General features: G+C 41.1%; 1 protein-coding gene across 3 annotated transcripts in view; it reads right to left on the bottom strand.

Annotated features, from left to right (window-relative positions):
* Nucleotides 1–14,450, bottom strand: part of DPY19L3 (dpy-19 like C-mannosyltransferase 3) — a 41,124-nt gene extending 26,674 nt beyond the window's left edge. For 2 of the 3 annotated variants that reach the window (XM_044427718.1, XM_044427716.1), the window contains exons 1-7: nt 14,345–14,450; nt 8,537–8,629; nt 7,284–7,426; nt 6,401–6,525; nt 2,103–2,193; nt 934–1,055; nt 423–568 (exon numbers count right to left, since the gene is read on the bottom strand). In XM_044427718.1, the coding sequence (XP_044283653.1) occupies nt 423–568; nt 934–1,055; nt 2,103–2,193; nt 6,401–6,525; nt 7,284–7,386 (587 nt within the window). In that variant the 5' untranslated portion in view covers nt 7,387–7,426; nt 8,537–8,629; nt 14,345–14,450. The remainder of the gene's footprint in view (nt 1–422; nt 569–933; nt 1,056–2,102; nt 2,194–6,400; nt 6,526–7,283; nt 7,427–8,536; nt 8,630–14,344) is intronic. The other variant, XM_044427717.1, reaches the window with a different exon arrangement.
* Nucleotides 14,451–17,461: the final 3,011 nt, after the last annotated feature.

Raw genomic sequence — 17,461 nt, forward strand, 5'->3', positions numbered from 1 at the left:
CATGGACCTCCCTAGGGTATCAGGTTCACATGGACCTCCCAAGGGTACCATGTGTTCCTTACCTCCATCCTTTTGCTCCCATTGTATGGTCCTTTCCCCCAGTTTCTCCAGTATGTCATTCATCCCACTCTGAGGCACCCGGGAAAGAGCCTTGTGAATGGGAGAGGTCTAAGGAATGAGTGAGGAAGCTGCAGCCTTCTAGATATTGTAGGATTCTAACTCCCATCAGTCCCAGTCAGCATGAGGGCCAGGGATGATGGAAGTTGTAGTTCAACAACATCTAGATGGCTAAAGTTTTCCCTATATTTGTTCTAAAGTCAGCATATCTTGCTAGTGCTTGGATCTCCTTTCTACAAATGACATGTCCTTTCTATAGCATGGCAAAAATCGGACTGTAGAAGGATTTACAAATTGATCCTTACCTGTTTGTAATATACCAGAAGGCAGCTAGTACACCTGAAAGCCAAGTTCCACTAAGAAGCCAGCAGGTTACATACAAAGCAGTGACATAGACTGCCTGAAGACTAAATAAAGCGTAGATGTAAAAATAAACAGGTTCTAAAAATTTCTGCAGAGGAAGGATATATGAGATAGGTAAATACATATTATTTGTTTAAGCACTGTTCATATTTTAAGAAATTTCTATAAATCAAGGCTGCAATCTTATCCACAATTGTTAGCAGGTGAGTCCCACTGAAATATATGAGACCTGTTTTGAAGAAAGCATGTGTAGGATTGGATTGTAAGATGTCCTGGAATACTGTTATTGGAGCGCTCACTATGCCTACTAGACTAGTGCAGTTTTGCAGGGCAGCTTAGGACTGCACTACAACTTTGGTCAGTTTCCACAGTACTTGTGAGGAAGTACTATGCTGCACTGACAGGAAGAATCCAGGTCACTGATTATTTCAGTATTTATAATGGATCACTTACCTTCATATGAAAAACTGTATACAGAATGCTGAGAAATACTTCTTGGTAAACATTCATTCTTCCAAGGATGTTAATTGTCCTCAATGATTCAGTTTTATTGTCATAAATTAAACTGTGTAAACCTATGTAATAAAAAGAAAATAAAATGAGGCTACACTTATTTTTTAAAAAAAATCCATTCAAAACTAAAAAACTAGTAAAAACATGAAAATACAGAGATAGATATCAAAATACTGTGTTGAGTACACAATTCCACTTTTTAAAAAGTCCTTTGGTTTAAATGTAGTTATTTTATAATGTTCAGTGAATGTTATGTCTTACTACTTAATATGGAACTCCTCTCTGCAGTACAGGCACCAGGCTTCTAAGTATCTTCAGGTTAATGCAAGAAGTAAAAAGACTTTGCTAACTCACACAATTTGCCTCAGATAATATTTTTGATCTGGTTGTGTATACCTTATAAAGATTCCCTTGTAATGAAGGCTGTGACCTAGATGAAGAACTTCTCAGAAAACACGATCAGAAACACTCAGAAAAGAGATAACCTATCAAAAAATGCGGATTCAGGACATATTTGTTCAACTGAGACATGTTTGTTGTTTCTAGGGTTTTGGAAAAACCTGACATTATATGCCTATGTAGTCAGTAAAATTTAAGAAAGTCTATGGAATAATACGCATTTCAAAATAAAGCATCATTTATTTGGGGGGATAGTAGGCACATTTACTTGGTGTTATATATATAACATTACGATCTTAAGCTTAATAGTGCCCAATGGAGTTATCTCCTTAGTAAGCATGTATAAGATGAAACTTGTTGTGAATAGCTTGATAAACAACACTGTTTTCATTGTATAAGGAATGCTCCTGAGATGTCAGTTAAGTTTCTAGAGATCAAGGCAATCTGAAAAGTACTGCTTAAGGCAGAAACAATGCTTTTAGCGATTTTTATAGCATCTAGAAAACAAAAACACTTCCAAATGTGACAAGCACCAACAACATATACAGCTGCCTTTAAAAGATTCTATTCTTGTGATTCATAGCAAAAGTCCCATAACAAAAAGAAACAGGAGATGAGAGTCTATAATTAAGGATTATCCTTAAACACAGAACTGGTTTTCAGAGAGCTATTTGCATGTCATGCAGTTCAAAAAATCAAAGAGTAAATACCTAGTTGAATAGATGGAGCCCGCAGCATCTGCTTGTAATAAGAGTAATAAAGGCCACATTCTGTCCTGAATGAAATCTCCCGCTCTACTTCCTGTAACGAAACACGCCAGTTAAGATACAAGGAGAAACTTAAGCTGAAGCTTGCCTTAAGTTTTGCTCAATTAGTGCAGCATGGCTAACAAAAATTACTATGTATACAATGGATTTAATATGCACACTACTTTTGCTCAGCTCATTACGGCAATTCCATGCAACAGAGCATCATCCTTCCCAATTCAACCAATGTAGACTGAGAAATTATTCAAGGAGATTTGATAAGTTGATAGAACAGTTACTTAAGCCCAGATGTCTAAGTCCAAAGGAATAGGCAGAAATATGAAAGGCAGTTGTAACTTGCACTTTGGTTTGGATAGGGAGAATATCTGTAAGAGTCAAGAGAAATAAAGTAATGGGATCTCTAAAGAGTATTCTAATAGAGTGGGGCATATAATAGCAATCATGTTCTTGGATATAGCCCACTAATTAATTTAAAATGGCAATTTCAATTAGTCAATTTAAAAACAACCTACGAAAAAATTTAGGGATCGAGTCTGGTTGGTCATGCTTTGAGCAGAACCATTGAAATCTATGGAATGTGACTAACGTAGGTCCTTTTGATTTCAGGGGATTTTGATAAGTCTGGAAACAACCCATATACTTGACACTTGGCAAAATATTATCCACTATGCACTTTTCTCATTGTTTTTCAAAAGAATTTCTATGCTAGAAATGATTTCATTTGAATAACCATACATTTTTAAAAACTCAAATGTTGGAACCTATATTAAAATAATTATGTCTTCTGCTGCTGGACTAAGATGTCTTATTTTCGAAGGAATTTGATTTGCTGGGTTTAGAAGTTGTTTTAAAGCAGTACCAAGTCCTTGTTTTAAAGCAGTACCTTATTATTTTAATGCTTGTGGTTCTGCTAACCTTTACAGTTTATTGTGCAGTGTTTACAATTGTTGAGCAGTGTTTACTAGACTAGAAAGTTTGAATGTAAGTTTTCTGGGTAGTATATAGTCAAATACCCTCTATTCAAACAAAAACCAATAGAGAAAAGGAGAATCAAGATGGCTCATACCAGAACCCCATGAGATTATACTGTGATAAATGCTTTGGATACTCACTTAAGTATCTGAAATACTGACATTTCAGCCAGTTTACAATGATAACACAACTGAAATGTCTATGTTGGATGCATACTTACTTAAACTACAGGGTCAGAAATTAGTGTCTCTGTATTAAAAAATGAAAGGTCTGTGATGCATTTTGGAATTTAGTTTGGAGATCTGAGCATAGAGGGGGATCTAATTAGCAAGAATGTATCAAACATGAATGATTAATTCGTAAGCCTGGCACCAGCTGTATTCAACCAAATGCCGCACTTTATGAGGCAAACACTACTGTTTTACATCTGTTTCACACTAAGATAACATCTGCTTTTTTCATTCACCACACATTTCCAGTTCTATAGCAATTTATACTTTTCCTACAGAATCCTTTCAAGAAAGTGGCCAGAACTATAGATTAGTATGTTAAAATGGATATTTAAATACTCGTGTACAACTTATACATGCAAAACTGATTGTATTATATGCAGTGTTGGCCATGTAAGCCCCACTGTGCTTTGCTGAAAATCTTTATGTTTAATTTTGTTTATATGCTGATCATAAACATTCTTTGGAAATTAAAGGTGGATTCTACAAAGGTACATTGTTTCTCAGTTATAACAAACCTATCCTCAGTCATTAAATGAATGGCTGCTTACTCCATGTAGAGAGTTCTGTAAGAACAAGGCACGCCAAGCTGCAAGGAGATACCTATTGAATATTCGATCATCATGTGCAGTGATCATGAGCCATTAGCTTTTACTAATGTAGATGAGAAGTGCTGGAACTGATTCGCATGTTCACGTACATCACTTGATTTTGCAATACTGAATATTTAATTATTTAATTTATAAATAAAAGTAAATAAAGCCAACCATAAAACCAATAACATCCTTAGGTAGGGAAAATTCAAAAGTAGCAATAAACAACATTTTTAAAGCCAAAAATGAATATGAATGCAGCATGGAGAAGGGACATGTTTAAAATAGAGCTTTAAAATGTATCATGAGTAAAACAAGAAGCTAAAAGGGAGAAGCAGAGAGGGGAAAAGGAAAGAAAGAGGAGGCAGATTGATAGAGGGAGAGAGATTGCAGACAAAAGGAAGGAAAGGGAGGGAGGGGGGATCTGGAGATAGCGAGAGAAAAGCGAAAGCAAGCGGCACATTCACATCCTGCACAAATGCACTATTCACTGGAGCTGTCCCCTTGCAGAGGCTCGGGAGTAGTGCCCACAGGCCCCAAAAGATTGAAGCTTCTTAAAAGGAAGAGACCACTAAAGATGGTTTCTCCAGTAGCTGGGTGGAAGAGAGCCTTCCTCAACCAGGAGCCTACAGATAGTTTGGACATCAATTCCCATCTGCCTCAGTGAAAATGAACCAATTTTAGGACTGCTGAGGGCTATAGTCCAAGGAATCTACAGTGCACCAGGTTGGGGAACGCTATGGTAGGGTACCACTCCAAGGACCTTCTCGAGCCTTCTTCCTCCTCTCTGGTCAAGTTATTTGTCACTGTCAGGATTTGTAACCATTTCTAGCATTCAGTTTGTATAGAAGGGCTTTGTGTACACCTTGATCGAAGAGCATTTGGCACCCCTTCCCTGCATCTATTTTTTGCTTACCTTCTGAATGTTTGTTCCTTATTTTAAATTATACAATCATATTTTTTTCTGCTTATGTGGCCTACTAAGACTTGTCTAAAGGCTGTAGGATTAGCAACACCCCCTGCAGTTAAAAACCCTTTGTTTTTATGCACCATTCTTCTTTTAAAACATAATTCAACACAACATCAGCCGAGCCCCCAAGATATATGGAAAAGCAGAATGATGTATGTATAGTTTTATTTTAATCTACCACACAGAATCATATAAATTGATCTGTCACAATTATGTTTGAGCTGTTGACAAAATTGACAGCTTTTGAATCAAGATATAAGAATAACAACTAAATTTTCTTCTATGACAAACTATAGCTGGGGTTTTGCACTAGTTAAGAATTTGGGAACTAGATCAAGTGAAGTTTTCTAGAACAATGCAATCTAATACACTGAAGACAGTGTATTGCCTTTCAATATGAAAAGCAACAATGTTCAAAAAGGAGCAATGAAAGAATATGACCTTTAAAAATTTAATTCAATTAAGTATGAAATCTCCTCAAGAATCAAAGTGAATGCTAAATTCCAATATTTGGATTAAAATGACCAAGGTCACACAGTGTCCCTAAGTGTTTCAATGTGTTTATTCAGCTTTGATGAAAAAAGCAACAGACTCATTTTTTTACAGTGACTGATCAAATAGGGAAAGGACATTTCATTCTACCAGAAATACAGAATTCTGTGGCTGGAAAGCTGGATCTGAACATAGAAACCTGGGGTTCAGGGCTCACCTTAGCTACAGTAGATAATTACTCTAATATTTTTTTCTATTCAAAATACCAAGCTACTGACCACACTTCCATTCTTTTTCTTGGCATATTTTATATCACCATCCAAACCTGATTTATACTCCCTTGTGAATTTGGGGTAATTTATATGGAAATCACAAACATCACAAAGGGGTTTCCAGACAAGAAACCTGCAAAGTTTCAGAAGCATAGGTATAGGAGCTCGGTTTTCAATGAGTTGGTTTGACTGAAAACCAATTTAACTCCTTTTTGTCATGAAGCATGTTGGTATTGAAAGAATGTCCATATCATGGTCCCATCTTTGCAAACAAAGTTTCATAAAGGTCTAGCTTCCATTTCGACCACTTCAAAGAGAAGCCTATTTTGGCTTAGAAAAGAGGTAATGGAAACAGTCAAAAAGAGTCTGATTTGAGTCAGAGGTCAGTCAAAACTAATACACCTCCTAAATAGGCAACTACATATTATTGTACATCAAACATGGCTTTTACTTTCAATTAACTATCTCCTGTATATCACCTCAGTAAGTCCTCAAGCAAAAATCTGGTAAGTACTGTGGCAGCTGTGGTAGAGAATAAAATGAACGACAGAGATGCTATAGTTGTCTTGAAAAGCTTTGCCATAAACAAACAAACAAACAAACAAACAATATAAATAAATAAGGGCTGTAATTCCAGAAATAGATACAGTATCTTCCATACTGTGAACAATGCCTTAGGAAATAAAAGATGCAATTATAGTCATTCTGTTACCTTGATGTTGGAAAACCATAAATCATTTTCATGTAATGTAGCAACATAAACTGAAGTGAGAATTCCCAGGGAAATGCCAACAATTCCACCAACGATTAATGAAACCTTCTTCCATAGTTTTCCACCTGCAGAAAAGTGTTCTAGTAAATATTCATCATCTAAGATTTTAAATTCTGCCAACACTTGCATCCTGGGTTCTTCTAAAATTAGAAGATTCACACTGATTTAGGCCTTCCAGAATAAAGATCCTCTCAAGGTGACATAAGACAGAATCAAAACAGTAAGATCCACCCATTCGTGGTTTCTTAGATCCAACTAATTATCTATGCGTAGTGTTAATTTGAGAAAGCAGAACACTCAAGAAGCACAGCTAAGTGCTTTTCCTTACGCTTGCTAAGTCTACTGCATAAAACTGTTAATTGCTCCTCTTAACCAACTTCTTAAACACTGGAGGGCGAGCTTCTACTGGCACAGAAGGAAATTCTGAAATACAAATGCACTCAGTGGAACCAAAAACATTTTGGCAGTGTCTCCTTTACTAGAAGAAAGAAATGTGTATATATTTGTAATTTATATACAAACTGGTATGGTGACAAGGTGTTCAAGCTGCATTTGTAAATAACAATACATGAAATATATTATAGGCAAAACATCAGAAAACATTCTTTGTAAATAAATGTTCTACATGGAAATACATGTAGATATGAAGTGAGAAGTTGCTTGAAATACTGTTTGAGAAGAACCTGCTCTGAACCATGGTTAATGCTGGCATCAGTGTAATGCACTCTGAACAATATATGCTTGACAACTCATTTTTAACCAAAAGAATAATAATTCTAGCTAGAAGTGTGTAATGCCTTACTAAAAAGTAACTACAACCTACCAGTGAAAATTTTCCCATTAAATTTCCAGTTCTTTTCCTGTGACAGGCACTCTTCTGGAGCTTCTGTGACTTTTATTCCTTTTCTCTGTCTAATTGTTGACATGATGCCAATAACATTCAAACATTATACTTCAAGCAGGTTCCTATGTATATACACACACAAAGTAATATGGAAACTAATTATGCAGGTATTTAACAGTTTATCACTAATGCAATGCTTAAAATGTATGCAAAATGTTACATTCCCACACATCTCTTTATTTTTGGAGAAGAGCTAAAGAAAAAGTCTTTTTCTTCCATTTTCCCACACAAATAAATTAGGCAAACAATATTGCAATACTGAATACACAGATATATTTGAGATAATTTTCAGACCAGTCAGTATACAGTGTAACGTGTAAACTCCTTAATTTATATCCTAGAAACAGACTAGCTACAAATGCCCTCTCCAAAAGTATTAATTCTGGCTATTTTCTAATATTTTAATTATTCATTGATGCTTTGCCCTATCCTTCTGTAGCAGCTAAAAATATTTTTAAGAGAGAAAAACGCTCACCCACAATCAGTCTAACCCTTAATTTATCAAGACATGTGCCAATTTTAGAATGCTGTAATACAAAACAGAAGCAATGAATAATGGCAATGAAAACTATTTATGCAAAATTTGGAAATAATATAATTTGCCCTTGTTCTGCATGTGCCTAGCTTCAAGAAGGAAAAAGTTCAGTGTATGGATTTATTATGTGGTAATGACATACTCTGTACTTTAGGCCTAGAGAGCTTGTGGCACAGCACATGAAAGGTAACCTGCCAGAACACAACCTAGTGTTCTGCTTTTGCAGCCTGAAGAAAACAGCAAAACTGTGGGACTGAGTGTGGCCTGGAGGGTCACAAGACACATAGGGCATCTGTATCATAGGTTTCACTGTAGTACTGTTAACTGAGGACAAGAATGCTATTTGGCAGAAGAAAAAGGAACATCTTTCTCATCTTTTGCAGTGTTGTACCTGGTAAGTCAAGGTCACAGCTGAAAGGTCAGAGAGCACAAAGCTTTTATACCTTTGCCCACTAACAATGACTCTAAACATTCAAGGAAATTTGTCTTTCAGTGTGTCTGGATGCACAAATAACACCTTTCATATTCACTCTGATATTCTGGATGCAGGTTTTCTTAATGGCTTGCACTAGATGGAGAATATCATGCACTTTTAAAATATACAAGTCAGCATGCCCAACTAGAGATCATCACCTACCAAGAATTTGCAAACTGCTGCATGCTGAAGTAAACTGGGTCATGCTTTGAAGGGTCCGTCCTACCTCAAATCTTCCTTCATCCCAGCAGAAACCTGTTGAAATGGAAGCCATGGAGAGATAAAGAATAGTTGCACCACCCAGGAAACTTGGACTATTAGGTGGTTTAAAAGTGCAATGAATGAATGAATCTAATCATTCTAAGTAGAACAATGAATGAACAAGAGTATATTGGGAATAAAAGAGATGGCTTGGTGTAGGCCAGAGGATACACTTAGCAGACATGGTGTACCAAGTAGTATATGAGTGATCAAAGGCAAAAAGGAAAGGACAGGTGTTTAGAAAATGATCGACAATAATGTGATACAGGAAGAGACGGAATACAAAGAAATGAGCACTGTGATTGCATGGAGCAGAAATGAGGTGCAAAAGGGTGACAGGGAATGCTGGATAAAATAGAGTGTAAGCCCCAAGAGATACAGAGAAAAAAGAAAAATGGGGCATTAAGAGGGTTATCCTATGGCCCCAAGATAATGACCAAAGGATAGCTTAGGTTTCCAGATCCCAGCTCAGACATAAAACTCCTATGTCAGAACTGGTCATCCATATGACAATTTTCTCCTCTTCTCAGAGCTGGCATGGAAAGAATGGCATGGGCTGTCTCTTCAAGGTTGGAAATTCAACCTTGAAAAGCAAGTAAAGGGCGTGCTTTGGCGGTGCCAGGGACTGTAGACTGTGTCCTTGGCAGCCTCCTTACCTTCTACTCCGAAGCATCTCAGTGAAGTAGATGAAAAGGGCTGTCTAGCTAAAATCTAAGCAGAGTTAGGGAGGCAGGGATCATTCCTTCTTCTGCTCTGCAGAGGATGCTCATAAGACTCTAAGTTCAGGGGCTTATGAGCACTGAAGATGCATCCCACAAGATTATGTTCTAGGAGACCAAAACTGATTGGGGACAAAACCACAGGGAGAAATGTATGCATGCACAAGGCATGAGAAGAACATGAACTGGAATTTAAGAAATAAACTACAGATGTAAATTCAAGACTGCTTGAAATACATTAAGTTTAAAGGTAACAGCAGGAGTGATCCTATGTCCCTAGACAGTGTCTAAAGAGCCACAGGATTTTTAGAGTCTCAAATCTGAAACTAGAGCTTGGACTCTGAACTCAGAGCATCTTCCTCCCCTCACAGTCAGTAGAGAAAGTACCACTGGCTGCTTCTCCAAAGATGCAAGAGCCTCCTTCACTTCTACTCCAAAGTGCTGCAGTTAATCAGCTGAAATTATCTGTCTTGTTGGTTTAAAAGATGCGAGGAATATACCATCTTTGCTTCTGTGCTTCTCCTGCCATGCAAAGTATGCCTGCAATCCTCTGAATTCAGGTTTATGGACATTTCCGTTGGTGTGTTTCCTAAGTCAGTGCTAACTCTCCACTTTTGCACACAATTAAAAATAGTTAAATAAGGTTGCCAGCCTTTTTCCATAGATGGTTCCTATGCCTTTAACACCTACATTAATTGTAGAACTTTAGGAATGAAAATTTCCCTAGAATTCCATTGCTAGGCCAAGAGGAGAACCAGCTGCCGAATTTCTGCTAAAGGCCCTGCCAGGAAAAACAAATTAACACAACTATTTGGCAACATGGATGGTAAAGGAGCTGGATCTTTGCTGAGTCCAAGAAGCACTCTCAATCAAGGAGGAGATAAGGATGGCACTTCTGTCAAGCAAACTGCCAGTACTTCAAGGAAATGTGAAGTGGTAGTAATGGGGACTTCAATAATCTCAATGTTTGTTGGGAGACAAACTCTGCCAAAAATTTCCCTCCAAGAAATTCTTGACATGCATACTGGATAACTTTCTTTTACAGAAAATGGAAAAGGGAGCTAGAGGATTGGCTATCCTTGATTTAATTCTGAGTAACAGGGATGAATTCATGGATAAAGTGGACATTTGGAAACTCTGGAGGAACTCAACGTATCAGTTCTTCATTTTAAAGGAAGCAAAAATGTAGTATAGCCATTCACATACTCTGGACTTTGGGAAAGCTGATTTTAATAAGCTCAAGACAATGATAAGTAAGGTCCTGTGGCAAGTGACCCTAAAGTAATAAGGAGTCCAAGATGGGAGGGAATTTTCAAAAAAGGAAATTGTAAAGGCATAATTAGAAACAGTTTCAACCTAAAAGCCAGCAATGACAGAAAAAAAACAATGCGGCTCCACACAACACTTCAAGCTGAGCTAAAAACAAAAAAGGACACGTATAGTTAGGGGAAAGAAGGTCATGTGAGAAAAGAAGAATACACACAAGTGGAGCAGAAGTGCAGGAAGGGCATCAGGGGGGCTAAAGCTGAGAATGAGCTGAGGATAGCACGGGACCCTAAAAGCAGCAGAAAAGCTTTGCTGGGTATGTTCACAGTAAGTAGTAAAGAAATGGCGGTTTAACTTCTCAATGAAGAGGGCAAATTGATCATATACAGCAAAGAAAAAACCAAAGTGTTCAATTTCTACTTTCAGTCTTTTCCCAAAAGCAGGTCTATGTCAGAAATTAAGTACAAAATGAAGGGTCAGAATTGAACTTGAGATTAATAAACAAATGGTCAAGGAACACCTATTTTTCGAATGAGTTCAAATCTCCAGGGCCTGATGAATTGCACCTTAGAGTAATAAAGGAACTGACAGAACTCTCAGAGCCACTGTCTGTTATCTTTGAGAAATCATGGTGGGCATGGAAGTTCCAGATGACTGGAAAAGGGCTAATGTCTCTGCTTTCAAAAAGGGCAAAAAGCAGGATCCTGGGAACTACAGAGCAGTTAGTCTGACATCAATCTCTATGAAAATTCTGGAACAGATTGTAAAGAAGTCAGTCTGTAAGCACCTTGATGGCAATGGAGTAATTACTAGAAGCCAGCATGGATTTATCAAGAACAAGTCTTGCCAGACTAATCTGATCTCATTTTTGTTGACTTTGGAAATACTGTGGACACAATATATCTTGCTCTTAGCAAAGCTTTCAACGAAGTGTCCCATGACATTCCTCATCGGGAAACTAGCTAAAAATGGGCTAGATGGAACAGCTATCAGGTGGATCCATAGTTGGCTACACAATAGGACTCAATGCTTCCCAATGGCACCTTTTCAGACAGGGGAGAGGTAATGAGCAGGGTACCACAGAGTTCAGTCCTGGGCCCAGTACTCTTAATTTTTTTTCAAATCAATGATTTGGATGGAGAGGCCCAGGGAATGCTGATCAGATTTGCAGATGACACAAAATTGGATGGGACAGCTATACCCTAGAAGACAGAAACAAAATTAAAGGTGATATTGATAGGCTGGAGCCCTGGGCTGAAAGCAACAAAATGAAATTCAATAGGGAAAAATATTGAGTTCAACACATAGTAAAGGGAACCAAATACACTGTTAGAAGATGAGGAATACTTGGATCAACAATACTACATGCAAGAAGGATCTTGGAATTCTTATAGGCAGGTTGAATATGAGTCAACAATGCAATGTGGCTACAACCCCCCCCCCCCAATGCTACATTGAGCTGCATTAATAGAAGTATAGCTTCCAAATCACATGATGTACTGGTTCCCTTCTATTCGGCACTCGCTAGGTCCCATTTTGAGTACTGTGTCCAATTCTGGGCACCACAATGTAAGATGCAAACAAAGTGGAAAATTTTGATGATCAGGGGACCGGAAAGTTCTCTTCTGTTATCCCAGCGTACAGGAACATGGAATAATGGGCTTAAGTTACAGGAAGGCCAATTCCGGGTAGACAGCAGGACACATTTCTTGTCAGAGTAATATGGCAATGAAACTAATGACTTAGGGAGGTGGTCAGCTCTTCCACACTGGTGGTATTCAAGAGGCAGTCATCTGTCAGAGATGTTTTTAACTTGGAGTCCTGTATTGAGCAGGGAGTTGGACTTGGCAGCCTTATAGACCCGTTCTATCTCTACTATTCTATGCTTCTATGCTGATTACAATCTTGCTAGTAAAAGCCGATAGGGGACTAGTGGGGATTGTTAGTATACCAGGTAACAGAAAGAAAAGTAGCCATGTGTGTTACAGGAAAAACAACAAAAACAACAAGGTGTAGCAACTTAAAAGACAGATATATTGAGACATATGCTTCTGTGAGCTGAAAAACACCTCTTACATTTCATGGCCTTTTGTCCCACCTACTTACAAATCTTCTCTCCTCTGCACTTACATATATGCACATTTTATCTCCCAAGTAAAGATAACTCTCCATGTATCTGGCAAAGTGGGTTCTGGTCTAGCAATGGTTATGCCTCAATAACCCTGTTAAAGATGCGACAAAATCCATCCCAGAGCAAGAGCAATGGTGCATTTAAGTCACTTTTGATGGAGAGCAAGGATTTGGGGCAATAGTACCAGCAACATTTATTGATTTATGATTGATGTCAGATGGGATGCTGTAGATGGGCTATAACATGACTCGTATTTAAGTTTTATTTATTGGGACACAAACCTTTACTAGAGTAGAGCCTGTTGCATCAGATTCATGAATTTCTACCTTCCCTTCACATGCGTATTGTGGGAGGGGGCATTACTGGGCTTAAAAGACCATGAAATACAAGAGTTTTAGTCTCAGATATTTCTAAGTGAAGCTCAAACGTATGGGAAAAAAGCACAGAGTCTGATCACCACACTGGGTGAATTCGTGTCAGCCATACTTATGGTTGTTGTGAGGAAGAACCATGCAATTTGCTTTAGGCCTGGAGGAAGGAAGATGAAGTATTAACACAACTCATATCTAAATGCTATTGACTTAAGGCAAATTAGATCCCTTACTTTCACAGTAAAAACAGCACCATGGGCGCATCAGATTTAGTGTAATGGGAGCTTTGGTGGAGTCCGCTTGTCCAAGCACAACTAAATGCAAGCTCACCAAAACTTCTGCCACAGTAAGGCCAGCTGGAATCATAAGGTTCAGTCCCACTGAATGCAAAGGGATTTGCTTCCGAGGAGACACGCTTGAACTGTACAATTAACCAATTCTATGCACCTTTATGGAACAGTAAATCCTGCAAGGTACAAGTGTCCATAAAGATGCTTACTAGCTCCAGTGAACACTGTGCATCCACACAAAATACACTTCGGATCCTTTCAAGAGAAACAGCTCCACTTATGCAAGGACCCTCCACTGGATTTGGGGGATCCTTTTCCCTTTCCACAGCTCACTGGGTCTCCCAGCTCTCTGCTGCTGCATTTTCAGGGGGCGGTTGTGGGGCAGACCCCACCGTGAAGCCCACTTCTGCAACGCAAGGGAGCCACCCTAAACCTGGACCCCCCCCCCACTCTCGCAGCTGCCGCACCTTTGCAACGGAGCGGCAAAGAAGCAGAGCAGCCCTGCTCCCACCCCGCCCGCCCGCGGCTGCCCGGGGCACGAGGGGCAACGACCAGCGGGGCAGGGCCGCGGCCGGGGAAAGGCGTCCCCGCGGCGGCGCCACAAGGGAAGGGGTGGGCGCTGCGCCCGCTGCTGCGCGGCGAGGGGGCTGAGCGCGCCCCGGGGAGGCCGTCGCCCTCGGACCGCGTCCGAGCACCGGGGTCCCTCCGCGCGGGGGCGGCAGGCCACCCCAAGGCGCGGGTCCGCCCGGGAGCCGCGGGCGCGCCAGGGGGCGTGCGCGACCCGGGCTGAGCTCGGTCTTGCGGGGCTGCCCTGCCCCGGCCTAGGCCGGCGATCGCCGCCGCCGCCGCGCCGCCCCCGGCCCGGTCCCCCTGCCTCGCCCTCGCGGCCTGCGCCGCCCGCCTCAGCCCGCCCGGGCCCCACCGCTCCCTACCTGCGGACGGGCTCCAGCGGCGGCTCGTCGGGTCGCGTGTGCGGAGCGGGACGGGAAGGGAAGGGGAAGGAACCGCCGCCGGCTCGTCGTCCCTGCTCCTCCTCCTCTCCTCCTCCTCCTCCCTCGGCGATGAGGGCGGGCGGCGGCGAGAAGGGGGGGCGGTGGTGGGCCGTTCTCGGGAGGGGAGGGGAGGGGAGGGGAGGGCGGCGGGGGCGGCCTTGGGGGCAGGGCTCCCTGGGGAAGGCGCAGGGTGGCCCCCTCGCTCCCCGTTCGAGTTGCACGGCTAGCACTGGCAACCATTTCGGTTTAAGCACCCAGGTTTTTCCCAGCCGTTTTATGATTCGCCTGCCTCCCGCCGCCTCCTGCAAGGCATCCGGAGTGGCTTACTAGTCAGTCCGCTTGCTCTCCATCTTATTTTATTTACTTAAACCATTTTTATGCCGCCCCATTCGCAAAAAGCCTCGCAACAGCCCTGCGAGGGAGGTTAGGCTGAGCTTAAGGGCTAGACGAGAGCGAGGACCTAGAGTTCCCGAGTCCCTGGCCAAATGCCATGCTGCACTGGCTCACATATGCTACGCTCAACATCTATTACTGGTATGTGCCATCAGGTCATCTCATCTCCGACTATTGGGACCCTACGGATGAACGCCCTCCAAAATGCCCGGTTATTATTGCATTGCATCTATAGCCCACCTTTCTTCCTCTTGCAGAGTAGGATGCAGACTCTGAGAGCGGCTCTGAAGTGGCATGTGGTTCTCGAGCTGAAACGTCCGCATCCCTCCTTTATGTGTATTGTAGCGAAAGGCAGGCCCCTAACCCAGAGAGTGTACGGTCCAAGTCATCACAAAGGAGGCAACAGAAGAAAATGAAGGCAGGTTAAACAGTTTCTTTACATGTTATAATTAATGCATTCCCTGCTTTGATCTAATCGATCGAGCCGTCTTTTGCTCTGTTCAGTGCAGTCTATATTGCCATCACCACATATCCTTTGCCTGCTGTGTCACAAGGTAGGGACACTGTCTACAATTTTTAATACTAAAAACAATGTAAACACCACAACTTAAACCCAGCTCCTGTGCCTTTAGAGGCCAAATCATGGGTGGACACTCGTTCACCACTGATCTGGTGAATGCCTGGTGTCTATAACTTGTACAGATTAAATCGTGGCAACTGTAGTTGCATGTGATGGTGTGAAAATTGAAAGCTATGTTGATTTCTCCATGGTTACTGTAGAAAACTTGGTTAGGGAGAATTGGGTTAAACTGCTTGGGGAGCTGTGCCAGATGTACATTTATAAGGTGCCAGTATTGTCACTGCGTCTTTGTGTGGGACATCTCCATGCTCTATTGTTAGCTGGGATGCTGGAGCTCATAAAGACACAGGAACCCAGCAAGTTGGGGCTATGGAATTGGGATGTGAGATTATGGGGCGGAAGAACCCTGCATTTGGCTGTGAAGTGCTGAATGGCCATGGCATTGCTCAATTCCTTTAGCTGAAAGTAATACTACATCATTTATTATAAAAGCAGTTTCATAATGCCTACTCTTTTTTTCAAGATGAAAAGTTGCAAAATACCCCCTTCATGAAAGTTTCAACCCCGCAATTGTAGTGTGCTAGTAGCAGTGCAGCAGCAGCTGTGTGTGTGGAAAACCAGGCCATTCCTGGATTACTTTTTTTTAAATAAGGCTACTGGTGATGGGAAATAATTTCATTACTTTTGGAGGAAGTATGGGGTGGGAGAGGAGTTTCTTAGGGGTTCCTTATTATTCCACACCGTCATTTAAACTTTGTTAATAGGGCAGAGTGCTGCAGGAGTTTTCACTCTGAACCAGATGAAGGCAGCTTGTACAGTTCCAACAAGCAGAAATAGGCAGTTCGTATCTTCCCTGGTAGCTTCCCTGAGGTTACTATTAGAAACCAAACAGTGAATGAATACAAAACAATAGATGAGATAGATCTTTGCAGGACAATTTGTAAGGAAAGACAGAATTTTACAGAGGGCCTTTTCTGTGCTGGTACCAAGGCTCCTTCCCTAGGAATAAGTCTGGCATCATCATGGCTGCTTTCGGGGCGCCAGATCAAATATGCAAGAGCTTGGCAGAAGACATGGAAGTACAGGCCAGAGGATCCGGCTTCCTTTGTTCTCTTAATTCTCCATGACCAATCCAGTTTTCTTTTGTTGAATGCTTTTTTTATGTGGGAAAGGGTATTGGTCTGGTTAAATACCTACAGTAGCAAGGCAAAGCTTTTATACATGTACCTCCTAAGGATAAAAAAGTTGAATAATCCACATGCATCAGTCTAATATAACTGCTCATAATCAATTGCCTAGCTTGAATGGTAGCAAAATACCAAGTTAGATTAGAATCACCAGACGAACAGGAAAGAAACATCAGTTTACTCCTAAATGTAAGCTCACACAGCTTGTGAAGTGCAGCTGAATAGATTATTAGACATGCAGCCCAACCTTCTGCAAGCAGATGCTGCTCATTTGTGTTGGACTAAACTTCCAGCCTTCTTGCATCCTTGTTGACTGGCCATGCTGGCTGAGAGTGATGGAAAATGCAAACATTTGGAGGGCGCCAGGCTGGGAAAAGGTTGCTGCAGTCTGAGGTGTTTTTGACAAACATTCTCGCTTTTGCAGTCCCAGGCAGAGAGCGATATCAAGTTGCAGGTGGGCCAAATATGGTTTAGTGCAGAAGCTCTTTCAGCTTGGGTTGCACTGCAGCGGTGTAAGAGGTAACCCTCCCTCCCAAATGCCATCGTATTTTAGCCTAGAGTTCTTACTATCAGTAACTAAGCCTCAGGCGAAGCAGTATTTTAATGTTTTAGAATGGAAGATTGTGCAAAAACTGGAAAACCGACAGTTGATGGTTGGGAAGTGAGAAAGGAGGCTTAGCCACCATGAGATGGATCTGAATCTCTGGACCTAGCTTAATATACCCTGGCTTAGTAGGCCACAAGCTATACAAGGCTACTCTGCTGATGGTGAAAGTGCAAAGGTGGGCAAAAATATCTACAGTATTTACTTAGTGCTTTATTGTTCAAATGAATACCATATATCACCTCAGTATTTCATTAAGAAACCCTTTAACATAGGTAGTATTCCCATACTAG

The sequence above is a fragment of the Varanus komodoensis genome, unplaced genomic scaffold, assembly GCF_004798865.1.
Source record: "Varanus komodoensis strain SLA01 unplaced genomic scaffold, ASM479886v1 scaffold19, whole genome shotgun sequence".
In the NCBI taxonomy this organism is placed as follows: Eukaryota; Metazoa; Chordata; class Lepidosauria; order Squamata; family Varanidae; genus Varanus; species Varanus komodoensis.